The 16,492-nt window shown below is 36.2% G+C and overlaps 1 protein-coding gene across 2 annotated transcripts in view; it reads right to left on the reverse strand.

Annotated features, from left to right (window-relative positions):
• Positions 1-2,537: 2,537 nt before the first annotated feature.
• The window catches only part of MRPL42 (mitochondrial ribosomal protein L42), a 31,450-nt gene continuing 17,495 nt past the window's right edge, over positions 2,538-16,492 (reverse strand). For both annotated transcript variants that reach the window (XM_024754369.1, XM_024754368.1), the window contains exon 6: positions 2,538-2,708. In XM_024754369.1, coding sequence (XP_024610137.1) covers positions 2,663-2,708 — 46 coding nt within the window. In that variant the 3' untranslated portion in view covers positions 2,538-2,662. The remainder of the gene's footprint in view (positions 2,709-16,492) is intronic.

A 16,492-nucleotide genomic window follows, 5' to 3' on the forward strand; every position in this document is an offset into this window, starting at 1 on the left:
AAATGAGAGTATTTACTGATATGGCAAAAAAATTTATGATATTAAGTGAAAAAGCAAGTTATAAAACAACATGAATAAATACAATTTTTTTGAAATATATTTATGCAGCAAAATAACAAGATAGGCAGCAAAAATGTTAGTGTTATCTTTAGCTGGGGCAATTATGGGTAATTTTATTTTCTATTTAGTCTCTAATTTAAAAAAATAATGATGCATTATACTCATGTTTAAAAAGCAACGTTGGACTTCCCTGGTGGTGCAGTGGTTAGGAATCCACCTGCCAGTGCAGGGGACGCGGGTTCGATCCCTGGTCCGGGAAGATTCCACATGCTGAGGAGTGGCTGGGCCCGTGTGCCACAACTATTAAGCCTGTGCTCTAGAGCCCATGAGCCACAACTACTGAGCCCGTGTGCCAGAACTACTGAAGCCCGTGTGCCTAGAGCCCGTGCTCTGCAAAAAGAGAAGCCACCGCGAGGAGAAGACGGCGCAACGCTACAAAATGTAGCCCCCATCGCTGCAACTAGAGAAAGCCCGTGCACAGCAACAAAGACCCAACGCAGCCAAAGATTAATTTAAAAAAAAAGAAAAAGCAACGTCATTAGAAAAGTTAAGTAGCTCAATAGATACTATTAAGTAGATACTATGCTCCTTAAGAAGGGCCCATTTTTTGTTATTGGCCTGCCAAAAAGTATAATGCCTCTCCATATGTAGTAGGGGTTCAATAAATGCTTAATGACTAGATCGATAGAATGAATATAATAATGGCCTCACTTAATTTCACTAGGTCATTTACTCTACTAGTCATTCTTACCTAAAGAAGTCCACATATTGTCTGTTGAATGTTAAGTCACTATCCTTTGGCTGAGGAATGTTCAAATTAAACCCTATGTGAGATTGCCCTCTGGTGGTTTCACTGACAATGCTTTTTATCAATTTGAAGTGTGTTAATCCACCTCACCAATGGAAAGAAATATGAGAGTAAGAACAGGGTAGTAAGATTTTCATGAAGCTAAATTTATTCCATTTAAAGAACCATCAGACTTTAGGTACTTTTTAAATTTCTGAAAAAAACAAACAGACCTCTCACAAAGTGTTAGTGATAGTGTATAATAGGTTACTCCTCTGAGGTGGAGAAGCAGAGGGGAAGTGATAGTGGTGATGAAATACGTACTTATTCAGCAACTCATGAAGACCAAAATTCCAGAAACTACAATGTACTATATTTCCAGTACAACAAGAACTAAGTTAATTCTCCAAAGCACTGACATGTGAATGTGTGGTTTGGGCGTCTTACAATTGAACAATCTCTATTTAGTAGATCCTTGTACTTAGAAGAAAATTTGGTATTTAATTAATTTAGTTTTTATGCTTCCTACTTTTATAACATGGCATATCTCAATCTTTGTAAAATTTTGGATATAAATCAACCAGAAAAAAACTATTTTCGAAGCTATGTCACCAAACACAGTTAATATTTCTGATTATCCAACTCTATTGACTTGTTTTTCCTTTGATCTTTCCCCCAAATGAATATTAATGAAAAGAGCATAAACCACTTAAAAACACTTCCTTTCTGTAATAGAGGGTGGCCATTATTAATTATTTTCTTTACTCTTTCCTATTCACTATTCCTTACATTTTACTCAACACTTGACCCTTCACCTTCCTCTATTCAAAGAACTAGATTAAGCAATAGACTTTGAATGTGAAATCATTTTTCACACCAAATTTTAAAATATCACAAATATTGCACAAGTTTGAACAAAGCACCTTTTCACCTTCTTAATACAGACTCCTCACCTCCTAAATAGAAATCACAGGGGCATCAATGCTATTAAGGATCATATATAAGCTGGTAGGGATAATCAACAGAATAGACTATTAACATTTTTGTAAGACTAGTTTAGTAATATTAACATTTTAATCACAGAGTTGTATGCGCTCTGAAGCAAGCATAACTTTTAAGACAGCCAGAAAAAAATCTCAAAATGAATAATATAATATTCTTTCTAGGAAAGCACATTCTTGGGTGAAAGAAAACACCTCTTGTCATAGTGATGCCTTGTAAAAAAGGCTCTGGACAGTTTGGATCCTGGCTCTCCCATTTGCTAGGCAGGTAGGCTTCAAGTCACTTAGCCTTATCTGTAAAATGGGGATGATGCACCTTCTTCAAAGGATTATTGTGAGAATTTAATAATAATGTAAACTAAAGACCTAGCAGGTAGTAGAAACTGATTAAAATGTAACTGTCTCCTAGAGCCACAAAAACGGAAACATTGTAACATCTATTTTCTGTGTGGATCTCATGAGTTTCTTTTCAAAGGCAGTTTAAAAATCTTCAGGAGAATCATGCACGTTTTTATTAATCATATTTATACTACTATTTGGCTGATAATGTAAAAGTACTTAATCATACCAGGCACATAAAAATAAATAGTAGACTTTAATAACTCAAAAGGAAAATAAAAATAGGCTTCCGTAAATAAGAATGTGAAATCCAGAACTACTTAATATATATAAAGAAATACACATTCTAATATATGAGAAGACATTTTATTATTTTACTATATAACGTATTAATGAATATATGCAATTTGTATTTTCTCAAATGGCAAATGAGACGCAGGATAACATTTCTCTTTGATTCCTGAAAACCTCAATATCATCTGTCTTTTGGAGGATTCAGTTTCCTACGACGTCTATGATACCTTGAAAAGAAGAAAATATTTAAGATAAGATTATTTTAATACAAGTTAACTGTTCCTGATAGAAATATCAAATTTCTATTACCCTGCTGTTTACTGGTATTCAAAAAAATCAGTGAAACCTAATACACACACACACACAGTTAGACACACCTCAGGTAGAAGATACTTCTTAATAATAAGTCACATTTTCCTGCTGTGAAAATTGTCTTCTATTAATTAAGCATTTGGAAAGTCTTTTTTCAGATCTTGAGGTAGTTTCAATATGGCAATCTGGATGACTGTTCCTTAAACACTGTGAACATGCAGAACGTGCTCTATTAAAGTTTTATTCAAAAGGGGATGATCAGCTGTAAATGGAGGCCTCTAAAGCTGCAAGATCATGTTTTTATAATAAAATACGATTAGTAATATGTATATGGAAAAATGTGTAATATCACAAAAATGGAAGAAATGCAAATTAAACAGTGAAAAACGTTTTTACTTTTTTTTGCAATCACAAATATTTTAAAAATTATAATGCACAATCCAAGTATGAGTATGGTGAAGCAAGTAATATCAGATCCAACTGCTTAAAGTATTAATCAGTATAACACTTTTGAAAAACAGTGTGGTAATACTTAAAAAAATTTTTTTTAATAATCATAATTTTTGACCTAGTAATTCCTCTTCTGGAAATCTATCCTAAAGCAGTAAGTAAGCAGTTAAAATATTAACTACTTTAATATTAAAATATTAATGGGGAAAGGGATGATACAGGATGCAAATTTATATATACAGTATGATAAAAAGCATGTAAAAATTTATGTGAATAAAGATTAAAACCATGTAAAAATTTATGCAAACTAATAAAATTTATGTATAGAAAGAAAAAGAGAAATAAAATGCATTGTTAGCAGTGACTAAGTGATTTCGCCATGAAGAATTCTTTCTTCTTCGCAACATTTCCTTATTTTCTTTATTGAGTTAAGAAAATGTCCGCACAGAGTACATTTGCTTTCGGTGATGAATTCTCTTCAAAAATTCCCTTAAGGCCAGAATCTTGCAAGTTGGTCTGAGCTAATTTTTAACTTTTTTTGCTAGTGTGGACATTCACTGTAAAGATTTCTACACCATAAATGATAAGACATGTTCTTATGCTCTTTAGTTGTTGTGATTAAGATGATCTGGGGGGACTTCCCTGGTGCTGCAGTGGAGAACTCTGTGCTCCCAATGCAGGGGGCCTGCGTTCGATCCCTGGTCGGGGAACTAGATCCCACATGCATGCTGCAACTAAGATTCACATGCCACAACTAAGAAGCCCATATGCCACAACTAAGGAGCCCACGTGCTGCAACTAAGGAGCCAGCGAGCCGCAACTAAGGAGCACACCTGCAGCAACTAAGACCTGGTGCAACCAATTAAATAAATAAATGAATTTTTAAAAAAAGATGATCTTCAGTATTTTTTGCTTATCTTAAGGTTTCATAAGGCAACTTTCCTATACACTGTTTTTTGATATTGATTTTTTGACAAATTGCAAAATACAGAAATTAACTTAAAAAAATGAAGCACATCTATATATACTAACATGGAACCCTAAGTTATAGAATAATACATATAGCATAATATCAATTATCTAAATAAACATTTCTACATGTACTTATATTGGCATTGAGAAAATTACGGTTTTCTTAAGGGTTCCAGTTATGTGCCAGATAATCAAGGTTTTACTAGTGCAATAGTATCCCTGAAAGGTGTTCTCTCAAAGCAGTTAGATACCAGAATAGGGGGGTTTGGGAAGTCACAAACTTACTGAAATTATTTATAAAAAGTTTGTATATGTGTTTTTCTGGGAAGTGGATTCATAGGTTTCATCAGATTCTCAATGAAGTCTGTGGCCCTAAAAATCTAAGCATTATCCTATAAAAATGTGATTCAGCTTACAATGCTCAACCATTTTCACTACCCAAGACTGACTGAAAATGCTTGAGACCCTGATAGCCCTAAACCTAACAAAGTCGAGCTCTGAAATATGCTCAATAAATGTTAAATAGCATTTACAGATTTCTTATCATGCATGAATGTCAATATATGCTATAATCACTCAGAAGCAAGCACCTGAATTTTAGGGTGCCCTTATAACTTATCATCCAAACTGGGATCCTTTAAAGAATAAAAACCCACTCTATTAATAATTAACAAAAGAGTTAAACTGAGACTGTCCCTGGGAAACCAAAACATATTGTCACCCTTCTTAAATTACACAATGACTCAGTGATATCTGAAAGATTTGTCTACAGTTCTTAGTCCAAGACAGAACTTCACCTCCTGGTTCACAATGCAGCTAGATGTTCAAATGTCTCCTACTCATGGTGGTAGCTAATTTTTGTTGCCTCCATGGAAAAATATTAAAGTAGTCCTTTAAATAAAGTCGTGCAGCTATTCATACATTTATAGAATTGCTTTATATTTCAGAAATTTAGAATTACTTTCTAGATCCTTCTTACTTTCTATCCAGACTTCTTTCAATCCTTCCATCCTTCTTTCTTTCAACATAACTTTACATTTAGTGGAGTTATGTTAGCTATTTTCTTTTTTAAGAGATATTATGAAAATCAGAATCATTCGCTCATTCATTTATTCATTCATTTTAAATGCGTGGAGCATCTACCACGTGCCAGGCACCATTTTTAGGTGCTAAGGTTTCTGTGGTACACAAAACATGACAAAATCCCCACCCTCATGGAGATTACATTCCAGTGTATTAGACAGAAAAACAAGATAAACAAGTTGACCAGGGAAGGCTTCAGTGAGTAAAAATGCAAAATAAGTAAGACAGCTATCTTTGCTGATATCAGCAGGAAAAAGTATTCTATATAGAGTAAACAGCAGGTATAAGGGCTCTGAGGTAGAAGGAAGGGCATGTTCAAGGAACAGAAAAGAGGTCATGTGGCTGGAACAGAGTGAAGAAAGAAGAGAATAGTAGGAAATGAGTGGAAAGGTAAAAGAGGGTCAGATCACATAGGTTCTAGTAGATAATAGTTAAGGCCTATAGCTTTTCTCTAAGTGAGATGGAAAGCTGTTGGAGGGTTTTCAACAGAAAAATTATAAGAACTAGTGGAATTTTTAACAGGATTACTCTGGCTGTGTGCTAAGAACAGACCACAGCGAAGCAAAGACAGAAGTAGGGAGACCAGTTAGAAAGCCACTTCTATGAACCAGGCAAAAGATGGTGGCGTGTACCAGGATGATGGCAGAGGGAATGGTGATAAATGGTCAAATCCGGATACATTTTGGAGATAGAGCCAACAGGGTTTGCTTATAGACCAGATGTTGGGTATGAGACAAAGAGAAAAGTCAAAAATGGCACCAAGATTTCTGGCCCAAGCAGCTAGAACAATGGAACTTGCATTAACTGAGACAGGGAAGGCTGCAAAAGAAGCTGGTTTGTGAGGGACCACGAAAAGCTCAGTTAGAGACACATTAAGTTAGGGATGTCCATTAGACAAGTAGGCCCATGGATATACAGGTCTGGAGGTGAAGGGACAGGAAGAGATAGATTTGGGAGCCAATGCAGATGGTATTTAAAGCCATGAGACTGGATGACATCACTGTCTTAGGGAATGGGACAGAAAAGAGAAGAGAACCAAGGACTGATCCTTGGGAAACTCCAAAATTTAGAGATAAGGGAAATGAAATGGAATCAGCAAGAGAAACCAAGATAGTATATGAACTTTGGGTACATAAACAGAGTTTCAACAAACTTATTATGGTTGAATTAATGAGAAAAACAATGGAAAACTCAAACAAAACCATTAGGAACTCTGCCATATTGCTAAAATGATGTATTTTGCAAAAAATTATAATGGAAGGAATGCTCCACTGACTTTTTTATTTTTTTCATGCCAATTGAGGAAGACTGAAAAAAGGAAAAAGAGCTTGTACACAGATGCTGGCAAGTGAGGGCACTGATATGTCCTGCTTCCTGAGTACTGGCAACACTAGAGGCCAACAGGAGATACCCCAGGGGTTGCAGAGAAGGGCAAAACAACTCAGAATCATGTCCCCAGCAACTATTTACAGAGGAGCTACCTAATGCAAATTGCTACAGGAATACAAAAAAATTGATTTGCATAAGGAGCACCTTTCAAAGAATATGTTTGAAGCCCCATTACTTCAGGTAAATTATAATGTAGTGGCTAAGTTAGTTTAACTTGTTTTCATCACCTGTAATATCATCAAACAGGAAGTAGCAGGAGCCTCATGGTTACATATGCTATTTTTTTAAACCAACCTTTGCACAACTGAATATAAAAATAGTCATTCAGGCAAAGGCAGAGAACAGGGAACTAAAAGTTCAATTTAACCTCAAGCCCAATGTCCTGGATTTCCTCACCACTAATCTCTCACACTAAAAATTCAAACAGTTCTAGTATCCAGTTTCAGTATAAAGCCTAAATCTAAGAAGACTCTTTGAATTGCCATCCTAAAGCAAACAGGATCACCAGGATTAGGAAACAGTAATATCCAAATCATAAATTTAGTGGTAACAATTTTAACCTTCGATCTCCAGACTTGAGATAATCTAATCTCCAGTGCTTATTGCCTACTAGACTATTTCAGCATCAATTCTGTATAGTCATACTACATATACTCTCAGTCCACCCTACCATGGGTGAGGCCAATAATTAAATGCAGGTAGGTTTGGGATTGGATGAGGTGGGCAACACCCTGGGATCATAAAGCCTCTGCTGACCTTGACTCAGAATTTGATAATGAAGAACATCTTAATCCACAGGTGACCTACCTAGATAAAATGGAAATTAGATAAATCCACATGACTTGATAGCTGAACTCTGGGAATAAAACTTCCAAGAATCACTGGGAAATTTACCAGCAGACCAACCCAAAGACTAGCATAAAGTATGGTCTCAAAGAAAAACTGAACACCTTCAAGAAGCTGTGAAGATAATTAGGTAAGATAATATTCCATCAGACAGTAACTTAACACACATACATTCTATTAAAGATATTTTATTAGAGGTCTTCTGGTAAACTACAAAACAGAAGTTGCATTCCTGATAAAGACAGAATAATTGAGAGCAAACGATGAAAACAAAAAATTACCCACAAATATAACATTGACAGATCTCTAATAACAGATATCTAATATCTAATATAGTTGCATAGTTACGCTAATGGGGTGGTAGCTATTCAAAGTGACTATAATCAAATTAAATTTCATGAAAAAAGTGAGCTAAGGGCAAATGGCAGAGGAAGAGTGAAAGTCCTGAAAATCAAGACAGAATGCACTGAAGATGACTTGACACTGAAATGAGAAGTCACATTGGATAAAAAAGCAAAATCCAACTATATTCTATTCATTAAAAAAGACCCACTTTAAACTTAAAAATTTTTACACAACAAAGGAAACCATAGGGCTTCCCTGGTGGTGCAGTGGTTGAGACTCCGCCTGCCTATGCAGGGGACACGGGTTCATGCCCCGGTCCGGGAAGATCCCACATGCCCCGGAGCGGCTAGGCCCGTGAGCCATGGCCGCTGAGCCTGCATGTCCGGAGCCTGTGCTCCGCAACAGGAGAGGCTACAACAGTGAGAAAAACCCAATCAAAAATTGGACAGAAGATCTAAATAGACATTTCTCCAAATACAGACAAACAGTTGGCCAAAAAGCACATGAAAAGATGCTCAACATCACTAATTATTAGAGAAATGTAAATCAAAACTTCACTAAGGTATCATCTCACACTGGTCAGAATGGCCATCATCAAAACATCTACAAACAATAAATGTTGGAGAGGGTGTGGAGAAAAGGGAACTCTCCTCCACTGTTCTTGGAATGTAAACTACTACAACCATTATGGAGAACAGACAGAGGTTCCTTAAAAAACTAAAAATAGAACTACCATATCATCTAGCAATCCCACTCCTGGGCATATATCTGGGGAAAAACATAATTCGAAAAGATACATGCACCCCAATGTTCACTGCAGCACTATTTACAATAGCCAAGACGTGGGAGCCACCTAAATGTCCATCAACAAGAGGAATGGATAAAGAAGATGTGGTACATATATACAATGGAATTTTACTCAGCCATAAAAAAGAATGAAATAATGCCATTTGCAGCAACATGGATGGACCTCGAGATTACCATGCTAAGTGAAGTAAGTCAGGCAGAGAAAGAATATCATAAAATAGCACATCTATATGTAGAATCTAATTTTTAAAATGATACAAATGAACTTATTTACAAAAGAGAAACAGACTCACAGGTCTCGAAATCAAACTTATGGTTATCAAAGGGGAAACATGGGGGAGAGTGATAAATCAGGAGACTGGGATTAATATATACACACTACTACATATAAAATAGATTGACAAGGACCTACTGTATAGCACAGGGAACTCTACTCAATATTCTGTAATAACCTATATGGGAAAAGAATCTGAAAAATCTGCACACACATACACATATATATAACTGATTCACTCTGCTGTACACCTGAAACGAACACAATATTGTAAGTCAACTATATTCCAATAAAAACTTTAAAACTTTAAAAATAAATAAATATTATACCATGTTAAAAAAACACAACACTCTAAATATAAAGACACATGTAGGTTAAAAGTAAAAGAATAGAAACAGATATATCATGCAAACCCTAATCAAAAGAAGGCTGAACAGGCTATATTAATACTAGACAAATTAGATTTCATAATAAGAAATATCAGTGGAAATAAAAAAGAACACTTCATAAAGATAAGGTGTCGACTTATCAAGAGAATATAACAATAATAAATGAATATACACCTAATAACAGAGCTTCAAAACATATGAAGACAAAACAGAACTGGGAGGAGAAACAGAAAAATCTGTGATTACAGTTGCAGATTTCAACATTCCTCTCATAATAACTGATTAAATAAACAGAAAATTAGTAAGGCTGGAGAAAACTTGTACACTACCAACAGCCAAGTAGACCTAATTGATATTTTTAGAAAACTACCCACAACCATGGCACAATATACACTTTCTTTTCAAATACACATTCACTAAGGCAGACAATAATCTCGGACATTAAACAAATCTCAATTAACCTAAAGACTGAAACCATACAAACTATGTTTCGTGATCACAACAGAATTAAAGTAGAAACCAGGAACAGAAAGATATTGGAGGGACTTCCCTGGTGGTCCAGTGGGTAAGACCCTGCACTTCCAATGCAAGGGACCCAGGTACGATTCCTGCTCGGGGAACTAGATCCCACACACGTGTCGCAAATAAGTAGCCCGCATGTCACAACTAGGAGTCCACACACCGCGATCCTGCAGCTAAAGATCCCGCATGCCGCAACTAAGACCCAGTGTAGCCAAAATAAATAAATAAATAAAAATTTTTTAAAAAGATATTGGAAAAATTCAAAACATCTGGAAATTAACTCACTGCTAAGTAACTCTTGGGTCAAAGAAGAAATCACAGGGAAATCAGGAAACAGTTTGAACTGAATAAAAAACAAAACGTATCAAAATTTCTGGGATGTAGCTAAAAGAGGGCTGAAAGGGAAATTTATAGCATTAAATGCTTAAGGAAGACAGACTTCCAAACAATAAGCCTTAAGAAACCAGAAAAAGAACAAATTAAACCCAGAATAAGCAAAAGGAATAAAACAACAGAGAGCAAAATTTTATGAAATAAAAAACAGAAAAACAATAGAATCAATTAAACCAATAGCTGGTTCTCAAAAAGACCAAAACAACGGAATAAGGAAGGTGAGTTCACTACAGATCATAAAAATATTAAAAGAATGACAAAATATGAACAAATACACAATTTAGATGAAATGAGCAAATACCTTGATATAAACTACCAAAGTTCCCTCAAGATGAAACAAATAAACTGAATAGCCCTAGCTATTGACTACAGTAATTGGATTTGTAGTTAAAAATCCTCCCACAAAGAAAACTCCAGACCCAGACAGCTTCACTGGTGAATTCTAACATTAAGAAAGAAATAATAACCATCCTACAAATACTCTTGCAAAAAAACTGAAGGGGAGGGAATACTTCTAAACTCATTCTAAGATACAAGCATTACTTGATACCAAAACCAGGGAAAAATATTATAAAATACAGACCAATATTCCTAAAAACAAAGATGTAAAACTTCTACCCAAAATTTTAACAAATCACAACCAACAATACATTAAAAAAATAATATATCATGATCAACTGGGGTTTAGCCAAGGAATGAAAGATTGGTTCACATTTAAAATCATTCAATTTAATCCATCATATTAAAGACTAAACAACAAAAATTACATGATCATCTTAAAAAATACAGGAAAAGCATCAAACAAAATTCAACACCCATTCATGATAAAAACTCTCCATACTAGGAATAGGAGGGACCTTCTCAACCTGATAAAGGGCATCTACAAAAGGACCCATACTGGCTTCCCTGGTGGTGCAGTGGTTGAGAATCCGCCTGCCAATGCCTGGGACACGGGTTTGATCCCTGGTCAAGGAAGATGCCACATGCTGCAGAGCAACTAAGCCCATGCACCACAACTACTGAGCTTGCATGCCGCAACTACTGAAGCCTGCGTGCCTAGAGCCTGTGCCCTGCAAGAGAAGCTACCGCAATGAGAAGCCCGCACACAACAAAGAGTAGCTAGTCCCGGCTCACCGCAACTAGAGAAAGCCCACACGCAGCAACGAAGACCTAACTCAGCCAAAAATAAATAAATAAATAAAATTTATTAAAAAAAAAAAAGACCCATACTGAACATCATGGTTAATATTTAGATGATTTTTTTTAATAAATTAATTTACTTTTGGCTGCTTTTTAATATGTTCCTAGGAGTTTTCTGCATAGATGATCATGCCATCATTGAATAAAGACAATTTTACTTCTCCTTTTACAATCTGTATGCTTTTTATTTCTTTCTCAGGACCTTTAGTACACTGTTGAGTATAAGTGTTGAGTGTGGACATCATTGCCCTTTTCCCAGTTTTAGTGGGTCTTTAAACATTAAGTATGGGCTTCCCTGCTGGCATAGTAGCTAAAAATCCACCTGCCAATGCAGGGGACATGGGTTTGAGCCCTAGTCCAAGAAGCCAAAGCAATCTTGAGGGAAAAAAACGGAGCTGGAGGAATCAGGCTCCCGGACTTTATACTACAAAGCTACAGTGATCAAGACAATATAATATGGTACTGGCACAAAAAAAGAAATATAGATCAATGGAACAGGATAGAAAGCCCAGAGATAAACCCACACACCTAGGTCAACTAATCTATGACAAAGGAGGCAAGGATATACAATGGAGAAAAGACAGTCTCTTCAATAAGTGGTGCTGGAGAAACTGGACAGCTACATGTAAAAGAATGAAATTAGAACACTCCCTAACACCATACACAAAAATAAACTCAAAATGGATTAAAGACCTAAATGTAAGGCCAGACACTATAAAACTCTTAGAGGAAAACACAGGAAGAACACTCTTTGACATAAATCACAGCAAGATCTTTTCTGACCCACCTCCTAGATTAATGGAAATAAAAAGAAAAATAAACAAATGGGACCTAATGAAACTTAAAAACTTTTGCACAGCAAAGGAAACTATAAACAAGATGAAAAGACAACCCTCAGAATGGGAGAAAATATTTACAAACAAATCAATGGACAAAGGATTAATCTCCAAAATATATAAACAGCTCATGCAGCTCAATATTAAAAAAACCAAAAAACCCAATCAAAAAATGGGCAGAAGGGGCTTCCCTGGTGGCGAGTGGTTAAGAATCTGCCTGCCAATGCAGGGGACACAGGTTCGAGCCCTGGTCCAGGAAGATCCCACATGCCGCGGAGCAACTAAGCCTGTGCGCCACAACTACTGAGCCTGCGTTCTAAAGTCCACAAGCCACAACTACTGAGACCAAGTGCCAAAACTACTGCAGCTCTCACGGCTAGAGCCCATGCTCTGCAACAAGAGAAGCCACTACAGTGAGAAACCCGCCCACGGCAACAAAGAGTAGTCCCCGCTCACCGCAACTGAAGAAAGCCTGCGTGCAGCAACAAAGACCCAACACAGCCAAACTAAATAAATTAAAAAAAAAAAAAATGGGCAAAAGACCTAAATAGACATTTCTCCAGGGACGTTCACTGCAGCACTATTTGCAATAGCCAGGGCATGGAAGCAACGTAAATGCCCATCAACAGACAAATGGATAAAAAAAAATAAAATAAAATTGAAAAAAAAAGCTACTAGAATTATCTCAAGATCACAGGATACAATGTCAATATACAAGAATCCACTGTATTTCTACATATGAATAATAATCCACTGAAAATTTAAATTAAAAATACTATTTACAATAGCATAAAGAATACAAAATGTTTGGGATAAATTTAACAAAAAATGTACAATATTCATACACTGCAAACTATAAAACACTGTTAAGTGATATTTTTTAAAAGACCTAAATAATGGAGAAATATACTGTTTTAATCAATGGGACGATTCAATACTGTTAAGACATCAATTCTCCTGAAATTGATCTAGAGACTGAATGCAATCTCCTTCAAAATCCCTGCAAGCTTTTTGTAGAAACGGATAAGCTGATTCTAAAAGTTGTAAGAAAATGCAAAAGACCTATGACTGCTAAGACAACTTTTTAAAAAAGAACAAAATTAGAAGACTTACTCTACCTGGTTTCAAGACTTTAGTTACAATAGCCCAAACTGTGTGGTATTCCAAAGACGAACATATATTAATGGAACAAAATAGAGTCCAGGACCCACATATATGGTTTCAATAAGGGTGTTAGGGCAATTTAATGGGGAAAGATAATACTTTCAACTAGTGGTTGGGACAACTGGATATACATAAGCAAAAAAAAAAAAAGATCCCCAACCTATGCCTCACACCATACATAAAAATTAAAACTCTGGGAAGAAAACATAGTAGAAAGTCTTAGTGACCTTAGGTTAGGCAAAGATTTTTTAAGTAGGATGCAAAAAGCCTGAAAAATTTGTAAACTGAACTTCACCAAAATTAAAAAACTTCTGATCTTCAAAGTATACTATTAAGGACATAAAAAAGCAAGCCACAGACAGGGAGAAAATACTTGCAAAACATTTGTCCCATAAAGGACTTTGATCCACAAGTTTTACACCTTAATAAGAAAACCAATCTGCTTTTTAAAAAATAGGCAAAAGATTTGTACAGATACTTAACCAAGTAACAAAAAAAACAAAACAACAAATGTATGCATTGCCAATAAGCACATGAAAAGATGCTCAAAATGATTAGTAATTCAACATAAATTAAAACCACAATGAAATACTACTACTCACCCAACAGAATGATTGAAATTTTAAAAACTGATATCAAGTGTTGGGAAGGATGTAGAGCAACTAGAACTCTCACACTGCTAAGTGGGAATGTAAAATGGTTCAGCCACTTTAACTGTGGCTCATGAATTTAAACATGTCCTTATCACATGACCAAGTAATCCTACCCCTAGATATTTACTGAAGAGAAATAAAAACATGTCCATACAATGACTTGTACTTGAATGTTTATGCAGCTTTATTTACAGCCAACAAACTGGAAAGAACCCAAAATGTCCACCTGGTTAATAGATAAACAAACTGTGGTCTATCCATACAAGGGAATACTACTCAGAGTAAAAAGGGACAAACTACTGGTATACACAACAACATGGATGAATCTTGAAAGCATTGTACATAGTGAAATAAGTCAGACACAAAAGGTTATGTACTGTATAATTCCATTTACATGAAACTCTAGAAAGGGTAAAACATGAAATTCTAGAAAGGGTAAAACATGAAATTCTAGAAATCCATGAAATTCTAGAAAGTGATAGAAAGCAGAGAAGTAATTGCCCAGGGTGAGGGTTACAGGAAGGGAACTGACTGCAAAAGGGCATGGAAGAACTTTCTGGCATTATGAGAATAGTCTATATTATGATTGTAGTAGTGATTATGAAATGTAGCAGGATGCTATGGTCCTTTCCCCCCATGTCCTCAGCCTGCCTTATGTCTGTGGAAAAACTTTAGCCAATGAATAAGTTTAATCAGAGAAGTGAGAAAATGCATAAACAAAGGAAAACAGCCCAACAAGACTAACAGCCCAACAAGACAAGTTTAGTCATTAAGCATAGTCAAAGACCTTTAGTTCCTCTTCAAGGGCTGTAGATAATATTCTGAGCCGTATCCTGTGAGCTGTCTTATAGATACTGAAACCCCCACCAGGAGGAAGAAGTTAATTACATGATGACCAGACTGCAGCCATGACATAAGCTGCCACAATTCCGAGAGCTGGGCTCAAAGAAATGGGAACAAACCAACCCTGGAACTGAAGATTAACTGCACTCAAAACAAAACAAAACAAAATCAAGACCACTGATAACCAATTTCAAGATGACTGTCAGAGCTGACTGTGCTGCTTCTGCATCTAGCTCCCTCCCTCTGTCTATAAAAGCTTTTGCCCACTGATAGTCAGTGGGGGGCTCAGCCTTTGGACAGGCAGCAGTAAACCACCCCCACCTTGTGTGCCAGCCTCCAAAATAAAGCAAACTTTCCTTTCCACCAACCTTGCCTCTTTATTGGCTTTTGAGTGGCAAGTAGCTAGACCCCCATTTTCAGCAACAATTATACAACTGTATACATTTGTTAAAACGCATCGAACTGTGTACTTAAACTGGTGAATGCTTTACTTAAAACATTTGTCAAAACTCATGAAGTTGTATACTTAAAACTGGTAAATTTGAAGTATGTAAATTATACCTCAAAAGAGCCTAGTTAAGAAAAGATGCTTCAGGGAGTTCCCTGGTGGTCTAGTGGTTAGGATTTGGCACTTTCACTGCCATGGCCCAGGTTCAGTCCCTGGTCCGGGAACTGAGATGCCACAAGCCAAGTGGCACAGTCAAAAAAGAAAAAAGATGCTTCTAAAAGAATAAGAGAAAAACTATGAGTAGGTGACAATGTTAATAATTATCATTACCACATTATTACTGTACATATACTGTATGCCAGGTGCTTAACTTAAATGATTATATTTTATCTCAAAACCACCAAGTGAATTAGGCATTATTATTTCTACTTTCTTTAATAGATAATAAGATTGAATAACTAGCCAGTAAGTAGCAGAGACAAGATGATTTGAGTCAGTCTGGCCTCTAACAAAAACTTGTACTCTCAAAAAAGTGTTCTACTTTATTGGAGTTCAAAAAGCACAAAATTGAGTATAATATGAGGTTGGGCTATTCACATAGGTAGAGTTTAACAGTGTTCATCTATGGGAAATAGGGCATTAGTAGGTATAAAAAAGATTTTTATTTTATACTTTAAATACTTCTGAATTGTTTAAAAATATTTCTTAAACAAGCATTTTATACCTTTCAGTAACATATTTAAAAAGATGTTATAGGGGGCTTCCCTGGTGGCGCAGTGGTTAAGAATCTGCCTGCCAATGCAGGGGATACGGGTTCTGTCCCTGGTCTGGGAAGATCCCACATGCCACGGAGCAACTAAGCCCGTGAGCCACAACTACTGAGCCTGCGCTCTGGAGCCCGCAAGCCACAACTACTGAGCCCATGTGCCACAACTACTGAAGCCCATGCACCTACAGCCCGTGCTCCACAACAAGAAGCCACCACAATAAGAAGATCGAGCACCGGAACAAAGAGTAGCCCCCGCTTGCTGCAACTAGAGAAGGTCCGCGTACAGCAACAAAGACCCAATGCAACCAAAAATAAG

The sequence above is a fragment of the Neophocaena asiaeorientalis genome, unplaced genomic scaffold, assembly GCF_003031525.2.
Source record: "Neophocaena asiaeorientalis asiaeorientalis breed wild unplaced genomic scaffold, Neophocaena_asiaeorientalis_V1.1 scaffold92, whole genome shotgun sequence".
Lineage (NCBI taxonomy): Eukaryota > Metazoa > Chordata > Mammalia > Artiodactyla > Phocoenidae > Neophocaena > Neophocaena asiaeorientalis.